General features: G+C 51.0%; 1 protein-coding gene across 5 annotated transcripts in view; it reads left to right on the top strand.

Annotated features, from left to right (window-relative positions):
- Nucleotides 1-16959, top strand: part of Alpl (alkaline phosphatase, biomineralization associated) — a 55066-nt gene that overhangs the window by 28277 nt on the left and 9830 nt on the right. For all 5 annotated transcript variants that reach the window (NM_013059.3, NM_001429380.1, XM_087660463.1 and 2 more), the window contains 5 exon segments: nt 7268-7416; nt 12271-12390; nt 12862-12977; nt 13942-14116; nt 15223-15398. In NM_013059.3, coding sequence (NP_037191.2) covers nt 7356-7416; nt 12271-12390; nt 12862-12977; nt 13942-14116; nt 15223-15398 — 648 coding nt within the window. In that variant the 5' untranslated portion in view covers nt 7268-7355.

The raw sequence follows: 16959 nt of genomic DNA, 5'->3' as shown, positions 1-16959 counted from the left end.
TGCTTCCTACCCTGGCTGTTCAGTAATCTCACTAAAACCTAGAACAGAGTTGGGCCTTCAGCAGGCGCCCAGCAAATGTTCTGGAGGGAGGAGTGAATGAACAAAGTTGAATGAATAGCACCAGGCAGCCCTCCCCAGGACTGGGGTGGGGGAGGGGAACATTGTGGGCCCCATCTCATCCTTCCTGCTAATCCCAGGAGATTAACTGGGGAGTAAGGTCAGGTTACAGCCACTGACCTCAGGCTTCAGAGCTGGCGGTTTTGTGTGGCAATCACATCTACTGCACTCTTCACTCCAAGATGGCCCTCCTGTCGCCCACTCTGGACTTGGTGGTCACAGCGGTTGGTAGCCTCCTTCTGTTCATGCTGGCCCTGGGCCTGCTATGTTTCTTCACCTGTCGCCTAGCCAGGCCACTCAGGTAGGAGACCCTAACCTCTGCCTCTATCAAGTGCCCTGCCTCCCCCAAAAGATGGGCACTAGTCTCTCTCTTGTCTCTGGTGGGGAAACTGAGGCCAGAAGAGGGTCATCCCCACCCTGGAGAAGGAAATGGCGGAGCCCGCCTGCGTATGTAGGTGCTTGTCAGCTAACTGGAGCCCAGCTAAGTTCTCTGAACTGTCTTGTGAGGTCAGGAGAACCCGTGGCTGGGAGGCCGTGTTGATGTGACCGAGTGCCTGGTAATGGCCGTCTTCAGTCCTGCCTTTCAGATTGTCCTGGCTCTATGGACACCAGCCGGAGATTGGCGTTCCGCCAAACACTGGAGCCGCTGCCTCAGTGCCATTGTCAGGGGCCAGGCCCAGCCTCGAAGCCTCTCTTCTGGCCTGCCAAGTAGCAGCTCCCTCACCCAGAGCCTCAGCCCAGCTGGAACCATGCTTGTCCTAAATAATCAGATCACGTAGCTGGAAGCCTGGCAGAAAGGCCAGGCTAGGCAGTGGGAGGGGACTATGCCCCAGCATCCACTGAAACAATGGGTAGTGGGGAGCCAGGACTCCCCAGACTGGGCCCACCAGAGTCTCTCACCCCAGGCTGCCTGAAGCCTCTGAGGTAGGGAAGGGAGGAAGCTGAGCAGAGACTGAAGGGTTTCCTAGGTTCCTCCGCTCCGGGTACTACACAGATTTATCTCCCAGTCCGGCCATCTCAGTGCCAGGCCTGAGCCCAGAGCTCAGCATCCAAGCCTGAGCATCTCGTAGACTTCAGGCTCAGGGTGCAAAGACCTTCATGGCCTGGGTCTGCAGTGTCCAGGAACCTCAGACGAACCATGCAGGCTGCTGGTACCCTTTGAGTAGGACCCCTCAAATCCTTTGTTTCAGATGCTAGGTGCAGAGAGAGTGGAGTGAATGTTTTCTCAGGCCACAAGTGCCACACCTCAGTTTCCACCCCTTGTCCCCTCCATCCCTGTTCCCTGCATCACTCACAATGTTCGATCCTTCGTGGTCCCACCTCAAGCTCTGTCCATGCTGCATGTTTGATAGCTACTTTTGCTAGGACTGATACATCACAGTTGTAGACTGAGCGTCACATTACTGACTATTATGAACAAGAGCTTGCTGGGTAATAATACGTCAAATGTTACAGAGAATTTGCCGTGTTTGTTCATAATGGTTTCTGTAAGGTGCTTTAAAAAAAAAAAAAAAGATTGTTTTTTTTTTATGTCTATGGGTGCTCTGTCTTCAGACACCAGAAGAGGGCATCAGGTCCCATTACAGATGGTTGTGAGCCACCATGTGGTTGCTGGGGATTGAGCTCAGGTCCTCTGGAAGAGCAGCCAGTGCTCTTAACTATTGAGCCATCTCTCCAGCCCTTCTGCAAGGTTTTGGTTATGGCTTTCGCCCATTTTGCCAACGTAAAAAAAATCCTTTTGGGGGCCAGAGTTGTAGCCTAGCCTGTGTGAGGCCTGGGGTTCTATCAAGAAGCAAGAAAGAAAGTGGGAGATGCAAAGAAAAAATAATAAAGGAAGGAGAAAAAAAGAAAGAAAACCCTCAAGTTCTTTTCAGCCTGGCTTTCTGCGTGCTGCCACCGTGTCTCTTATGCCTGTCCCCTTTCAGGCGACCTTGTTGAGTCTCATCAAGGTTGTAACAGACACCCTTGATCCCAAATGTTCTACCCCTAGCCACGACCTGCCAGTCTCGAGTCTGTCCTTCCCAATGACACCTCAAACCTGCCACATCAGACCCAAGTCCCTAAATCATCCCCACAAAATCCACTCTACCTCACACTTCCAAATGTCACCTTAGTGTCAAAAGATGAATTCTTGGGGTTGGGGATTTAGCTCAGTGGTAGAGCGCTTGCCTAGGAAGCGCAAGGCCCTGGGTTCGGTCCCCAGCTCCGGAAAAAAGAACCAAAAAAAAAAAAAAAAAAAAAAAGATGAATTCTTTCACCCTATGATCAGAAACAAGGATAGTGTGTGTGTGTGTGTGTGTGTGTGTGTGTGTGTGTGTGTGTGTGTGTGTCCTTTCTGTCCCTCCTCACATTAGAAGTACCAGCCAGTGGAGTAAAGCAAGGGGGGACAGACAGTGGGAAAAGTTACAGGGCTAGAAAGGAAAGAGTAATACTTCTTAAAAAGTCATTACATTTTATTTGCTTAGTGTTATGAGTTCTGCGTGCGTGCGTGCATGCGTGCGTGCGTGCATACATGTGTGTACGTGTGCATGTGTGTGTGTGTATGTCTATGCATGTACACGTGCTTGTGCAGAGGTCAGAGGAACCTTTCAGGTATCAATTCTCTTCTCCATCCTGGAGTTCTCTGGGATCGAACTCAGGTTGTCAAGCCTTGGTGGCAGGCGCCTTTACCCACTTAAGTCTCACTGCCCCTTAAACTCTTGGTAAATTACATGTTTGTCTACATGGAAAATACCAAGGAATCCCTACATGCACACATGAAGTTTAGAATTTAAGTTGGTTTAGCCCCTATATTAATTTAAACTTACATTGATTTTGTGTGTGAGACAGCGTGGGTGCACACATGCCACAGTGCATGTGCGAGAGATCGGGGGACGACTTGCAGGTGTCTCTCTCTCCTGCCATGTGGGTTCCAAGTCATCAGGTGTGGTGGCAAGCACCTTCATCTGAGGTCTCACCGGCTGAATTTACAGTGCTGGTCACGTGGTGCTAGAGGACCAATCAGGGAAGCTGGGTTTGGCAATGGGGACTGCTTGATTACAAGGAGACCATACAGGCTTAGGGGGCCTCCCCAATCATGGCAGCCTCGGAGGACTCTATTCTTGTGTCGGACTTCAAAGCCTTTGCTTTATACTTGAGGAAATGGAGGGGTTGGGGTTACCATAGCAATCTTGCCGTTATTTCTGGAATCAAAAGCCCTGTGGTCAAGGTTCAGCTTTGCCACCTGCTTGTTCGTAAGCACAGGCTAATTACGTCGCCTCTCTAAGCTGTGGTCTTCTCATCCGTCTCGGGAGACGGTTGTTTCCTCTTTCCTTGCTGCAGAAGTTCCTAGGGAGAACCCCAATGGAAATCCCATACCGGACCGTCTCATGTTGACTGCGCTCCCAACCCCTAACCCACATGCAGAGAAGCCCCTGTCCCTAAAGCAAGGGACTGTTCCATTTCCAAGCTCCGCCCACAGGAGGCGCTAACACCTTGACAGTGAACAGAGCGCTCTGCACCTCAGAAGTCCCATCGACACGCCTGTCTTATTTCGCTCTCTCTGTACCTCGTACCAAAAAACAAAGGATGAGGGGGTCTGCCCGTGGGGTGCTGCATCCTGCACGGCTGTGCCATAGGGGTCCATGTGTGCTCATGATTCTGCCTCAGCCACACACTGGGAGGGGCACGTGAGGCTCTGTCAGCTACAAGTCCTCTGCAGTGTGTGCCGGGATGGAGACAGGAAACAAGAGCCAACGTGGAGAAAAAGGGGCAGCCGGATGCTGCTCAGCCATGGTGGGTGCCCAAACGTGTATCCAGCGACGCTCTTCTGATAGTCAATGGCCACCTCAGTCTCCCGGAGGAGCACAGATAAGCGAGTAGAAACCTTAGACCATTGGTTCTCAACCTGTGGGTCTCGGCCCCTTTGGGGACCATGAACCAGACATCCTGCCTATCAGAGACTTATATAACATTGATCACAGTAGACACTTACAGTTTTGAAGTAGGAACAGAAGTGGTTTTATGGTTTGGGGGGGTCACCACAACACGAGCTGTATCAGGAAAGTGGAGAGGTGGCTATTATAGTGGCTGGGATGGACCAGGAAAGCGTTATTTTGAAAACATGGAAGTGCACACCAACCACTGGGGCAGTGTGAAGTTGAGGGAAATGTGTTAGAGTTCATCTGAAAGAAGTGACTGCTGGGGCTGGAGAGATGGCTCAGTGGTTAAGAGCACTGACTGCTCTTCTAGAGGTGCCGAGTTCAAATCCCAGCAACCACATGGTGGCTCACAACCATCCGTAATGGGATCTGATGCCCTCTTCTGGTGTGTCTGAAGACAGCGACAGTGTGCTTATATATAATAAATAAATCTTTAAAAAAAAAAAAAAAAAAAAGAAGTGACTGCTGTTAGAATGGTGGCTTGTCCGGACAGATCACACCAGGCCAACACAGTTCCTTGGGAGAGGTTTATTGTAGGGGAAAGGACAAAGGGAGCCATGAAGAAGAAGAAGGAGAAGAGAGAGGTCAGGAAGGCTTTACCTTTTATTTGGACCATGATGTAACCACACACGTGACACTCAGATAAAGGTGGGCAGGTAGACCAGATGGACACTGGGAGTGTATGGCAATTCCCATGACAACAGGTGCATAGGTCCTTTTGTGGTCACATGGGGTGATATCATCACTGGATTTGGAGGTGACCTGTGACCTGTAAAGTCAGTTCCTGATGTCAATAGTGGCTTTATATTTTATATTTATACACTGTGAATAATATTATAATACAGTCATAGTTTATGTCAACTTAATGACTTTCTGATTTTAGGATTTGCTGTGAAACTATTTGGCATCTAAAGTAGAATAAAAATTGTAGACACCAGGTGGTGACAGGCTATACCTTTGATCCCAGCACTTGGGAGGCAGAGGCAGATGGATCTCTCTGAGTTCCAGGCCAGCCTGGTCTACAGAGAGAGTTCCAGGATAGCCAGGGCTACACGGAGAAACTGTCTCAAAAAAACAGAACAAAAAATTAGATTTTTTTTCCTCAGTGGGCAAAGCTCATGCTGTGGGGATGGAAACTTGGATACAATGAAAAAAGCCAGACACGGTGGTGCACGTCCATAGCCCTAGCACTGGTGGGAGCATGGAGACAGGAGGATGCCTGGGGCTTGCCATGCAGACGGTCTAATACCACTTTCAGTTGAGAGACCCTTCTGGAAACCATTATGGAGAGCAATAGAGATGTTGACCACTCAGTGTCGACCTCTGGCCTCTATAGATAACGTGCAGTCCACATACATGCATACGAACACACACATATGGTGTGCACACAATGTTTTTAACTGTGTATGTTCATGAGTGTGGGTGGTGGGAGTAAGTGGACTGTTGGATGGTGTTCCATTTGACCTGTGTAGAGGTCGGGTTCTCTCCTTCCACTGTGTGGGCCCCAGGGATCGATCATCAATCTTGGTGCAAGCGCATTTACCTACTGAGCTACCTCCCTGGTCGGAAAAAAAAGTTTTTCAAGTTTAGCAATCACCTGAAATAGACCTCAGAGTTAAGTAAGGTTAGACACTAGATGGGGGACATTTCCTCCCAATCCCTAACCACCCTTCCCTCACCAAAGCCTTACCTCTAAACTACCTTATTCTGGGGGCAGATTGGTGGCTTATCCGTCCTTTCTCACCGTGGAATTTCTGTCATTTCTACTATTTCCCATAACAAATGGGATAATCACATCCTGGCTTGTCCTGACCCGGTAACATTATTTCTAACAAAACTCTCGATATTGGAATCCGCTTCTCCTCCGTAACATTGATACCCAGTCGTGTGGACGTCCTGTAGCTAGCTGCCCCTGGGGCTGTCCTGTGTGGCTGCAACAACACGACCCCAGTTAAAAACAGGCCTAAGCTATTCGTACACTGATTTTAGGCAACTTGGAAACAAATTTACAAGAGGAAATAATTATTCCTGGTCTTGCCACCCAAAGCAAACCGCCAGCTAATGTTTGCTGTGTTTCCTTCAGTCCTAAATTCCTTCTTTTAAAAAAAAATATTTTTAGGGGTTGGGGATTTAGCTAGGTGGTAGAGCGCTTGCCTAGGAAGCGCAAGGCCCTGGGTTCTGGGTTCTGGAGCTGGGGACTACCACTGAGCTAAATCCCCAACCCTAGGGGACAACTTTCAAAGTCAGTTCTCTTTTTCCACCTTAGGCTCCAGGCATCAGACTCACATCCCAGGTTTGTTTGGCCAATACTTCTCGTTGCTAAGCTATCTCCCAGCTCCAAGGCAGAATATCTCAACAGATACGCCAGCGCAGACACTATACACATGGCCAGGGAGGCCCTGGGAAGCTGCTTAGCATGGTAATCATCAGGGACATGCAAGCTCGGATCAAGGAATCTGAGCCAAAGTTGTCCACCTTGTGTGAGGCCTTGGGTTTGATCCCAGCACTGACCAAAACAAAAAACAATCAAACGGAACAAAGACAAACAAAAAGCGGAAATAATTTTGGCAAAATGAAGTGAAATTCTTAAAAAAATAAATAAAAAATCAAAGCAAGTCAGCGTCTGAGACATTGCCCTGTGATCCCAGCCCGGGGAACACATAGACAGGAAGATCAGGGGTTCAAGGTTATCCTCAGCCAGTCTGGGATACATAGATACTTTTGCTTATAATCGCTTACCCAAAACTGGTAAGTCGTCGGAAAGAATGGGGCGAATATTGGTGTTCTGGGTACAAATGTCCTTGTGAAGAAACTCCGGTTCTTTTATCCCTGTCTTGTGAGGCACAGGGGTGGGTCAGAAGGCTGTGGACTCAGTTGTAGGCTTTACTTCCTGATGCGTGGTCTGTGAGCAAGCAGAGCTTCCAGAATTACAAGAGCCTCTGGACTAGGCCTAGGTCTGGCTGGAGCACAGCCCTCCAAGGGACCCCAACTCTAACCCCTGTCAAATGTGCAGCATAAGAAACCTGCCTGAGGGCAGGTCGGGCACCCAGCAATGCATTCTTGCTTACACAACTGTTTGCGTGGTTTTCTTCCCAGAATGGTGGCCCAACAACAGCTTTTCGGTAATCAACACGTTCTTACTGAAAAAAATCAAGGAGCAAAGCGGGGGAAGGAAGGAACTGCCCCAGGGTTGTGAAACGGGCCTTATTTTCTTCTTTTCCAACTTCTAGGATCGGAACGTCAATTAACGGCTGACACTGCCCCCCACCTCTTCCCACCCATCTGGGCTCCAGCGAGGAACGGATCTCGGGGTACACCATGATCTTGCCATTTTTAGTACTGGCCATCGGCACCTGCCTTACCAACTCATTTGTGCCAGGTAGGACTTCGGGACTCAGGTGGAAGGAGAGGGTGGGCAGGGTCACGTGAGCGTGTGGTCCCGGTTCAAGGTCATGGACCTGTCCAAAGTATTTAAGAGCTGGGAGCCAGGTGCTCAAAGCAAGATCCCATGGCTTGCTTTTGGACTGGTCTTCATTGCGAAGAGTTAAATGCATGAATGTGTGTGTGTGTGTGTGTGTGTGTGTGTGTGTGTGTGTGTGCATGCCCACGAGTGTGAGTGTGTACCAGATCCCCTGGAGCTGGAGTTAAACGCTGTTGTAAGCCACCCCACATGGGTGCTGGGACCCAGCTCTGGTTTCTGGTAAGAGACACATTCTTAACTGCTGGCTGGTCAGTGTTTCTATGGGGGAATTTCTTTGTTTTACCCACCGGAAGCATTTCTACAATGTTTTACTTTGTTTAACACTTTTTTTTTCTTTTTTTGGAGCTGAAGACCGAACCCAGGGCCTTGAGCCTGCTAAGCAAGCGCTCTACCACTGAGCTAAATCCCCAGCCCCTGTTTAACGCTTTTTACACCTCAGGTCATCCACTAATTCTAGACAAGTTCTTGTACCAATGGTTGATATACTCTAAACTCAAACCTCCAGCTAAACTCGGGCTGTCTCTTCCCTTCTATCTCTTGCTTCAAAACCACACTCATCCCATTAGCTTCAGCTAGACCTGCGTCTGCCCTGACACCCCAGAGTTCTTCTACAGTTATCCTTGCTTACCCCCTGCCACGATTCTCCTCGTAAGTCCTTGTGGGAGCTTCCACTCCTCTTCTTGAGGGTAGGGCCTGGTTTTAGTCGCATATCTTTTTTTTTTAATTTTATTTATTTATTATAGATGAATACACTGTAGCTGTCTTCAGACACACCAGAAGAGGGCATCAGATCCCATTAAAGATGGTTGTGAGCCACCATGTGGTTGCTGGGATTTGAACTCAGTACCTCGGGAAGAACAGTCAGTGCTCTTAACCACTGAGCCATCTCTCCAGCCCCTTAGTTGTATATCTTTCTCGGCACTTCTTTTTCCCCCCTGCATGTATATCTGTGTGTGTCAAGTGCATGCAGTGACCAGGGGAGCCAGAAGAGACAGGCATTGGGTCTCCTAGGACTGGAGATACAGACAGTTGTGAGCCTCCGTGTGGGACTGGGGTCCTCTAGAAGAGCAGTCGGTACTGCTAACCACCGAGCCACCTCTCCAGCCCTCCACCTTATTTCTGAGATGGGGGTCTCTCACTGAACCTGGAGCTCACCTTTTTAACTAAACTGACTGGCTAACAAGCCCCAGGATCTCTCTTGTCTCGGTTCCCCAACACTGGAGTTACAGGTGCATGACCCTGGGGACCTGAACTCGTGTCACCGTGCTCTCATAGCAAACACTTTTAGCCCTGATCTTTCCTGGGGCTTTTGTATCCTGAGTCAGCAACAGGAGCCGAGCCCTCCTTGGCTCCAGCCATCATGTGACTGAATGTCTTCCTTTCCCTCCATGAAGAACCTCAGTTTCTCCGTCTGCCTGGGAGCTAACATCCCTCCTCTTTGGAGCCATGGAGGGAGTACAGGGACTGATTCAGTATCTGACTGAAGTCTGAGCGCACAGAACGTTGCTTCCCCCCCTCTTAGAGGAGTCTCTTATTTTAACAGAGGAGATAGGCAGAGCGTTTGCTCCAACGGTGGTGAGAGTCTCAGGCCAGCCTGTTCTCCAGGGTCCAGGGAGGCCTGTCCATAGGAAACCAGGTTCATCTAGACAGAGTTCCTGTCTCTCAGCACCCACAGTCCACTCAGATGTGAGAGATGAACCCGAGACAGAAACGGGAGAGAGAAACAAAACCTACCCCACCCAAAACAAAAAAACAAAAAGCAAAACAACAACAACAACAAAACCAGATAGGGCTGGGAAGACGGCTCAGGGGTTAAGATTACCGGCTGTTCCAAAGGATGCAGATTTAGCTGCCAGCATCTACATGGCACATATAGGGCACCAGACACACATGTGATACCCAGACATACGTACAGGCAGAAAAGCAACAGATGAGAAATATCCACAAACACTTAACAATTCAATTCTCATTCTCCTTCTAGCTGCTTAAAATACATTCTGATTAGTGTGTGCATGTGTGCACGCATGGGCACTTGTGTGTTCTCATGGGAAGATCATGTATGGGTCAGTTCTCGGCTTCTACTTTATGGGTCCCAGATATCAGACTCGGATCAGATAGCGTCTTGGTAAGCGCCTTTGCCCCACGAGCCACCTCATTGGCTGTGTTCTAGAAACCCTCCAAGGAGAATGCTATGTTGTTACACTGCCTGGTTCCTATAATTAATTATAACTCAGAATAAAGAGCACAAATCTTAGATGTCTCGAATATATAATGTGTGTGTGTATGTATGTATGTATGTATGTATGTATGTATGTATGTATACATACACACACATAGTTTGTGAAACCACTGCCCAGATCAGAGGGACATTCCTAGGCACAGGGCAGGCCAGCTCCTCAGTGCCCTTCCCAGGAACCCCATCCTGATGCCAAGTGTCATTCAGCATGTTCTGGAACCATGGGAGTGGATTCATGTAATAGGTTCTAATCAGTACCTTAGGACATAATGTCACATCCTGGGCATTGTCCCTGCCGTTTTTCCCCTGAAATAATGGTCTCCTGGTATCAAGTCATCCAAACCATCATTGCTTAATATTGCCAGCTCCCTGGTAAGGAGGTTGGCTTGGTACTGACTCAGCCCTTCTTAGAAACAGACTCTAGAGTCCTCATCGGATTCCCTATCTAGCAGAGAGACCAGTTAGAATGTCGGCGGGACGGGTATTGAGAAAGATCGTGGACATGGGGCAGACTGGCGTCAGTCAGGCCCGGTGTCTGCCTGACTGCTGTGGTAATGGGCATGTGGTTAGAACCGGCTGAAGTTCTTCAACCCCCAAGTGGCACTCACGTAAATGCTCTGTGACCCAGGGCATTCTGGTGTGTGCAGGGGAGAGGCGAGAACCAGCCAGGTTTACAGAACCAGTGATTTAAACCATTGACCCAGGGGCTGAGGAGATGAGGGCTCAGTTGGCAAGGATCTGGGTTTGTGAAAAAGCTACTTGTAGGGGCATATTCTTATAATCCTAGGCCTGTGGGACTGGAGGGTTCCTGGGGTTTGTCATTTAGCATAGCCAAGTCAATGAACTCCAGATCCAATGAGAGACCCTGTCTTAAAATCCAAGTGGGTCTGTTACAACTTTAAGACCTCCGTCACCAGTTCCCCCTTCTGGTCACCTAGGCCAGAAACTAGGACAAAGAACTTACCCAGTGCACAGGGGTGGACAGCAAGGCCCAGGCCTCCAGCTTCCCCTGGGGGGTGCAGGCTCTACTGTGAGGTTTGAAACAAGGGGTTCCAGAAGACGCTTCTAAAAGAGGAGGCCTGGAGCTTAGAGGTGAAGACAGCAGGCAAGTTTTGGGGTGCAGGATGCAGGAGAAGAGGGCTGGAGGCCTGGCAGGCCCACGACTTGAGGTGGAGTGTAGTGCCCCTCCCTCGGCTGTGTGTAGTAGCCATTGCTTGGTGGCTTGAATGTCCTCATTCAAGTAAAGCTCATTTTTCTCTCTCTTCCCTTCCTGCTAGAAGAAAGTGACGCCCCTCCCACGAGGTGGCTGAGAAGCCATAGCTTAGGGTGCTCAGAACTCTTGGCACACAGGCAGGGTTCCATGCCTGGACCGAGAGACTTTTCCTGAGGGACAAGTGTATATCGGGACAGGCCAGAGCGTGTGACCTTATCTCTGGCCTCAGACATACATTGTGTCCTTGGACTGGAGGCTTCACCTCTTCTGACCTCTGTCTCTACCTCATCCTGACCGAAGAGAGAGGCTTTGAAGGAGGCATTCACAGGGAGCCTTCAACCTTGGGCTTCCAGTTCTGTGGGAGGGTCTAGTGGGGCCAGGGAACCACAGAGAGGAAGCCTTATAAAACAGTGGAGACCCTTCACCAACTCCAGAGACGGAACCCTAGCAATCTCCTTGGAATACGGGGATGTAAAAAGGTGAAAGGGCATCTTTGGGCCTTCTCTTTGAATCCGGTCACTTCCGGAGTTAGTGCAGTCCTCAAAAACACCCATTTGACAGGTGAGGAAACTAAGGCTTGGGGAAGTGATTTGCCCAGGGTACCAAGGCTATGGATTTGATTACTATGAGAGACAGAGACAGAGGGAAGGAGGAAGAGGAAGAACTGTAGGTCTTATTGTATCCCCAAACTCTGAGATGCTGGCCTAAGTGGGGACAGTGAGTGTTAGAGTGAGGGGTGATGGAGCCCCAGCCCATTCCTTCCCTGCTACCCCAACAAGGGTGCCTTGTGTAAGGCATTCAGCCAAGGGCTAGGCTTGCTTTCCAGCTCCGTCCACAGGGTTCTCCCCAGGAAACCGCTCGCCTGCTGAACCTGCTGTAATGAATAAGCCAGACAGAGTTTACCAGTGATGTAGCTGGATACCACTAGGGATGTCTGTGCAGAGGTTAAAGATTTCCCTGCTAACCGCTTGCTGGCAATGGCTTGCTCACGGCTGGAGAAGGGCAAGTGTGGGCTTTGCAGGGAAGTCTGTCTCTGTCAAAGTCTGAGTCTGTTCACGCTCTGTGTCTTGGGGAGAGTCACTTGGTGTCTCTGGCCTTGGGTTTCCTCGAATGCTGCGATGCGCGAAGATGCCAGTGTCCTTGGGGTGGCTTACAGCATTTGCCTGGAACCTCTTCACAAGCCTTCACTGCATCCTCCATGTGTAGATCATCTCAGCGCCCCAGCAATGAGCTGCTGGGGTGTCTACTCCTGGGGATGGGTATCCCATTCCCCGCCTTGCCAGATAATCATCTGTCTCTGCAGAGAAAGAGAAAGACCCCAGTTACTGGCGACAGCAAGCCCAAGAGACCTTGAAAAATGCCCTGAAACTCCAAAAACTCAACACCAATGTGGCCAAGAACATCATCATGTTCCTGGGAGATGGTGAGGCTAGGATTTGGGTGGCCGAGGGCAAGGATGCTGGGAGTGGGGTTTGGGGGTAGTGAGGCTAGGATTCGGGGGCTGAGGGCAGGGATGCTGGGAGTGGGGTCTAGGGCAGTGAGGCTGGGAATTGGGGGGCTGGGGAGGAATTAGGCTAGGAATGGGGGAGCAGGCAGCCTTGAGACTGGGGTCTTTGGAACCTGAGGCAATGGGTTGCTGGAAAGTGTGAATCCCAGTGTCAGGTGAAGGACCTTGTGGAAGAGGGCTCCAATAGATAGATTAAGAGAAAGGGACCAACCTGTCACCCTGAGAGTATAAAAGGACAGAGAGACTGTCCGGTGACACTTCATGTCCTTCCGCCCACTGCCCTGGCTTGTCTTAGCACAGAAGGGAAGAGCTCTGGGAGCCTGAGAAAGCTGATTAAAGGGCCTGAGAATCTGAGTTCTCTGTCCATTCCCCCCACCCACCCAACAGGTATGGGCGTCTCCACAGTGACAGCTGCCCGCATCCTTAAGGGCCAGCTACACCACAACACGGGCGAGGAGACACGGCTGGAGATGGACAAGTTCCCCTTTGTGGCTCTCTCCAAGGTGAGCTCTGTCCCAGGTCCACTCTCGACCTGGTGAATCATAACAAGGTCATCAGGCCTCCTGGGTCCCATGGTCCCACCGTGAAAGCAGGACAAAAGCAGCCGTCCTTTCTGCCGTTCCCAAGGTTTCTGACGGCTTTTAGTTCATCCATGTAGAACCTCTCGTGTGTATGACATACCGAGGAAAAAGTGCTCACAGTGCAATGTGAATCTTTCCCAAGCTGCTGGTGCCTGTGTAGCCAGCGCCTGACTGCTGTAAATGCCCATGGACTGGCTGTCCCCTGAGCTGGCGACAGCCGTGTCCTGTCTTTGTCTCTTCCTCCACTGACAACAGCCACCGATAGCCACCATTGATTGCTTATGTCTGATCTTGTGTTTTCTGTAAACAGAGTGGGCCTAGTTCACACCTCCCAGGTTAGATTCCCAGTGTGAATCATTCAACACCCTCCGTGCTGTGTGAGTGTGTGTGTGTGTGTGTGTGTGCGTGTGCGTGTGCGTGTGCGTGTGCGCGCGTGTGCGGATGCATGTAACAAGCACCTCCTAGCCACCCAGAGTCAGGTTCCTGATTTTTCTAGGGAAAGGCTGTAGTTTCTGGATCTCTGGTGAGCTCTCAGGCTCATGGGGGCCAGGGAGGTAGGCCTGCCTAGAGGATTTCCCTGGGAAGTCTGGACATAGTGATGACTGTTTGTAGGGGCAACAGAGAAGACAGGCCCACTCTCCCCTCCCCTCAGGGACATGTTCTTTTCCCTCTGCCGGACTTACCTGCTCGCCCCACCCTTTCTGGTTCCAGTCCCAATACTAGGAGAGAAACCCTGAGTTCTGCCAAGGCATAGGAAGCAGACAGCTTAGTCAGGTGACCTTGGGGTTCTGGGAGCCCTCCATGTTCAGTGGGTGTCCCTCAGATGGAAATGGAGGTAGGGTTGCCATGGTGAGTGCCCACCCCCTGACTCTTGCTCCCATTGCAGACGTACAACACCAACGCTCAGGTCCCCGACAGCGCGGGCACTGCCACTGCCTACTTGTGTGGCGTGAAGGCCAATGAGGGCACCGTGGGAGTGAGTGCGGCCACTGAGCGCACGCGATGCAACACCACTCAGGGAAACGAGGTCACGTCCATCCTGCGCTGGGCCAAGGATGCTGGTGAGCCATCGCAGGCTGAGTCTGTGACTGTCTGGATCGCAGTCTCCTCGTTCATGCGTGGTTGGGTGGAGTCAGGCTGAGGAGCCAGGGGACTCCTCCTGAACGGAGGAGTCTGCACGGAGCGCCTGGGTCTGTGCACTTCACTCCAGACTGCATGACATGAAGCCCATGCGGGGTTTTGAGAGAAGGACCAAGCCAGGGCCAACCTGCAGAGGCTCAGGGTGATATTCCTTTGTTAACCTCTCTGTGCTCCCAATCGGTTATATTTATATGCACGTACCTGCCCAGTAGCTATTTAGATTCTCAAATAAAAGAACACACACACACACACACACACACACACACACACACACACACACACACACACACACACACTGGTTAATTTTAAATATGCCTTGACTAACTCAAAGGCTGGGCAGTTCTAATCCTCCACCTGGCTAGCATATATTGCCCTCCAGTACACCTGGCTCAATCCCTTCTAAATCTAGGTTTCGTCTTTGCTGCCCTGTTACCTTCTGGGCAGCCCCTCCCATAGGGTGGCTCCCCCTTCCCACCTACATTTTGGATGAACTTTCTTCTGCAGCTCTAAATCTGATCCGTCTCCCTCAGAGACATGGTAATTCTCCTCCTCACACCTCCCGGTCTCTAGTCCACGCAAATTCCACAAGTCCTGCCTCAGTCTATCTGCCTCTTTATTGATCGATCAAAAACCAATTGGGGACAAGGACCTTCAGCATTTGGATACGTAGATTCCCGATTTTGGGGGAGCCAGAGGGAACCGGATTAATTCAAAGCATTAGAACCAATCCCCAACACTCCTTCCTTCTGCCTCAGGGACTTTGAAGGCAGGTGGACAAAGCCCTGCTCTCTGTCTGACGTCCCTTTGGGGCCACCTAGGTCTTCCTATAGGCATGAGCTCCACAAGTTATAGAAGGAGGAGAGGACCCCAGACTACATCTGCCTTCATGTAAATCAGGGAAACTGAGGCCCCGATAACCAGAGAAACTGACGGGAGACTATCTATGGCGGGGGAGGAGGGGAGAGGTAAGTCTGTAGGGACAACCTTATCTACAAGGGGTGCTAACCTCTCCTGTCCCGCACTTCAGGGAAGTCCGTGGGCATCGTGACCACCACTCGGGTGAACCACGCCACTCCCAGTGCAGCCTATGCACACTCGGCCGATCGGGACTGGTACTCGGACAATGAGATGCCGCCAGAGGCTCTGAGCCAGGGCTGCAAGGACATCGCCTATCAGCTAATGCACAACATCAAGGACATCGATGTGAGTGGAGCAACAGGCACAGGACGCAACGGGGTGGGGGACAGGGAAGTGCTGGTGGGGGCCTCAGCCCCAGGATGGCCTGGGAAAGGGTTGGGCACCCCACATACCTGGGAGAGCTCCCAACGCATTAAGGGATTTGTGGTTGGGACAGGCAGCCACTGTAAGGTTTCTCTGCGGTGGGGCTGAGGTGAACTCTCGTGTGGCTGCCATGCCTGGAGTGCCCAAGGATTACTCCATAAATTAGAACCTGATGGTGCACCCCCGCTCACACTATCACTGACACACACACACACGCACACACACACACACATACACACGCTCACGCACACACACACATGCACATACACGCACATACATACACGCACATACACACACGCACACACACACCATACACACACACACGCTCACACACATACACGCACATACACACACATGCATACACACATGCACACACACACACACACACGCTCACACACATACAGGCACATACACACACATGCATACACACATGCACACACACACACGCACACACATGCACATACACACGCACACGCACATACACACACACACACACACACAGCATGCAGTGACACTCCCGAGCAGTACTCCATGACACCCCCCACACGCACTCACCGTATGGTCTTAGGGGATGACCCATGCACAGAGTGGCACATGCCTGCACATAGAGCTGACATGTCCAGAAAACAGCCAGAGCATCTTATGCCTTTCCCACCCATACTCTACCTTTTGCTAGCTGTGTGACCTGGGGCTGTTATTTAACCTCTCTGAGCCTCCCCTTGGACAACCCTTCTGCCCACTGGACCCGCTCCAACAGCTCACTGGAAGAACTAAGTAAGAAAATCCCAGTTGAGTTTGGCACAGAGCCTGGCCCCCGGGAGTGCTCAAATAACAGCTTGATGTGTAAAGCCACCTGTCCTTGGTGCTCAGACATCAACACCCAAGCAGGTTCTTACTTGCAGGCCCTCAGCTCTTGGGGACAATTTCTGAATTGTTCTTTCTCAGCTATGAGGGTTGACCATGACCCTGAGCTTGAAGTATGGGCCCAGTGAGGCTCAGAGAAAAAGCTCCCATCCCTCTCTCTCTGCTCAGTGTCTCAAGCCCCCAAGGCTCTCTTTTACAAGTAGCAGGTGACAGAGCTGCTTTCAGGACACTGGTCCTGTTGACTCCTCTTAGGTAAGAGCCACTTGGAACACAACACCCCACCCCCGGCTTTATCTCCACCTTCCAGACCTCACTCCCGCCCCCTCCTTCTTCCTTCCATTTCCCACCCCTGGGCCCCACCCACAGGCTGCAGGAGGCCAAGATGAGATCATGGGGAGAACACTGGTCCTACCTTGAGGGGTGTGCATGCGTGGGGGGAGCATGTGAGGTGATTACAGTAACTCTGTAGCCAGTTGGGGTAGGAGCGGCTGAGGCAGGGAGAGGCACTTTGGGACAAAAGCTTTGGAGACAGTGAGTGGGGCTGGGGTCTCCTAGAGCCATGAGAGCACGAGCCAAGGAATGGCTGGGGACTTCCTAAAGCCCTTCTACCCTCACTCCC

Source organism: Rattus norvegicus, chromosome 5, assembly GCF_021556685.1.
Source record: "Rattus norvegicus strain SHRSP/BbbUtx chromosome 5, alternate assembly SHRSP_T2T, whole genome shotgun sequence".
Lineage (NCBI taxonomy): Eukaryota > Metazoa > Chordata > Mammalia > Rodentia > Muridae > Rattus > Rattus norvegicus.
The sequence above is the reverse complement of the archived record's forward strand: the minus strand, read 5'-3'. Positions and strand labels throughout refer to the sequence as shown.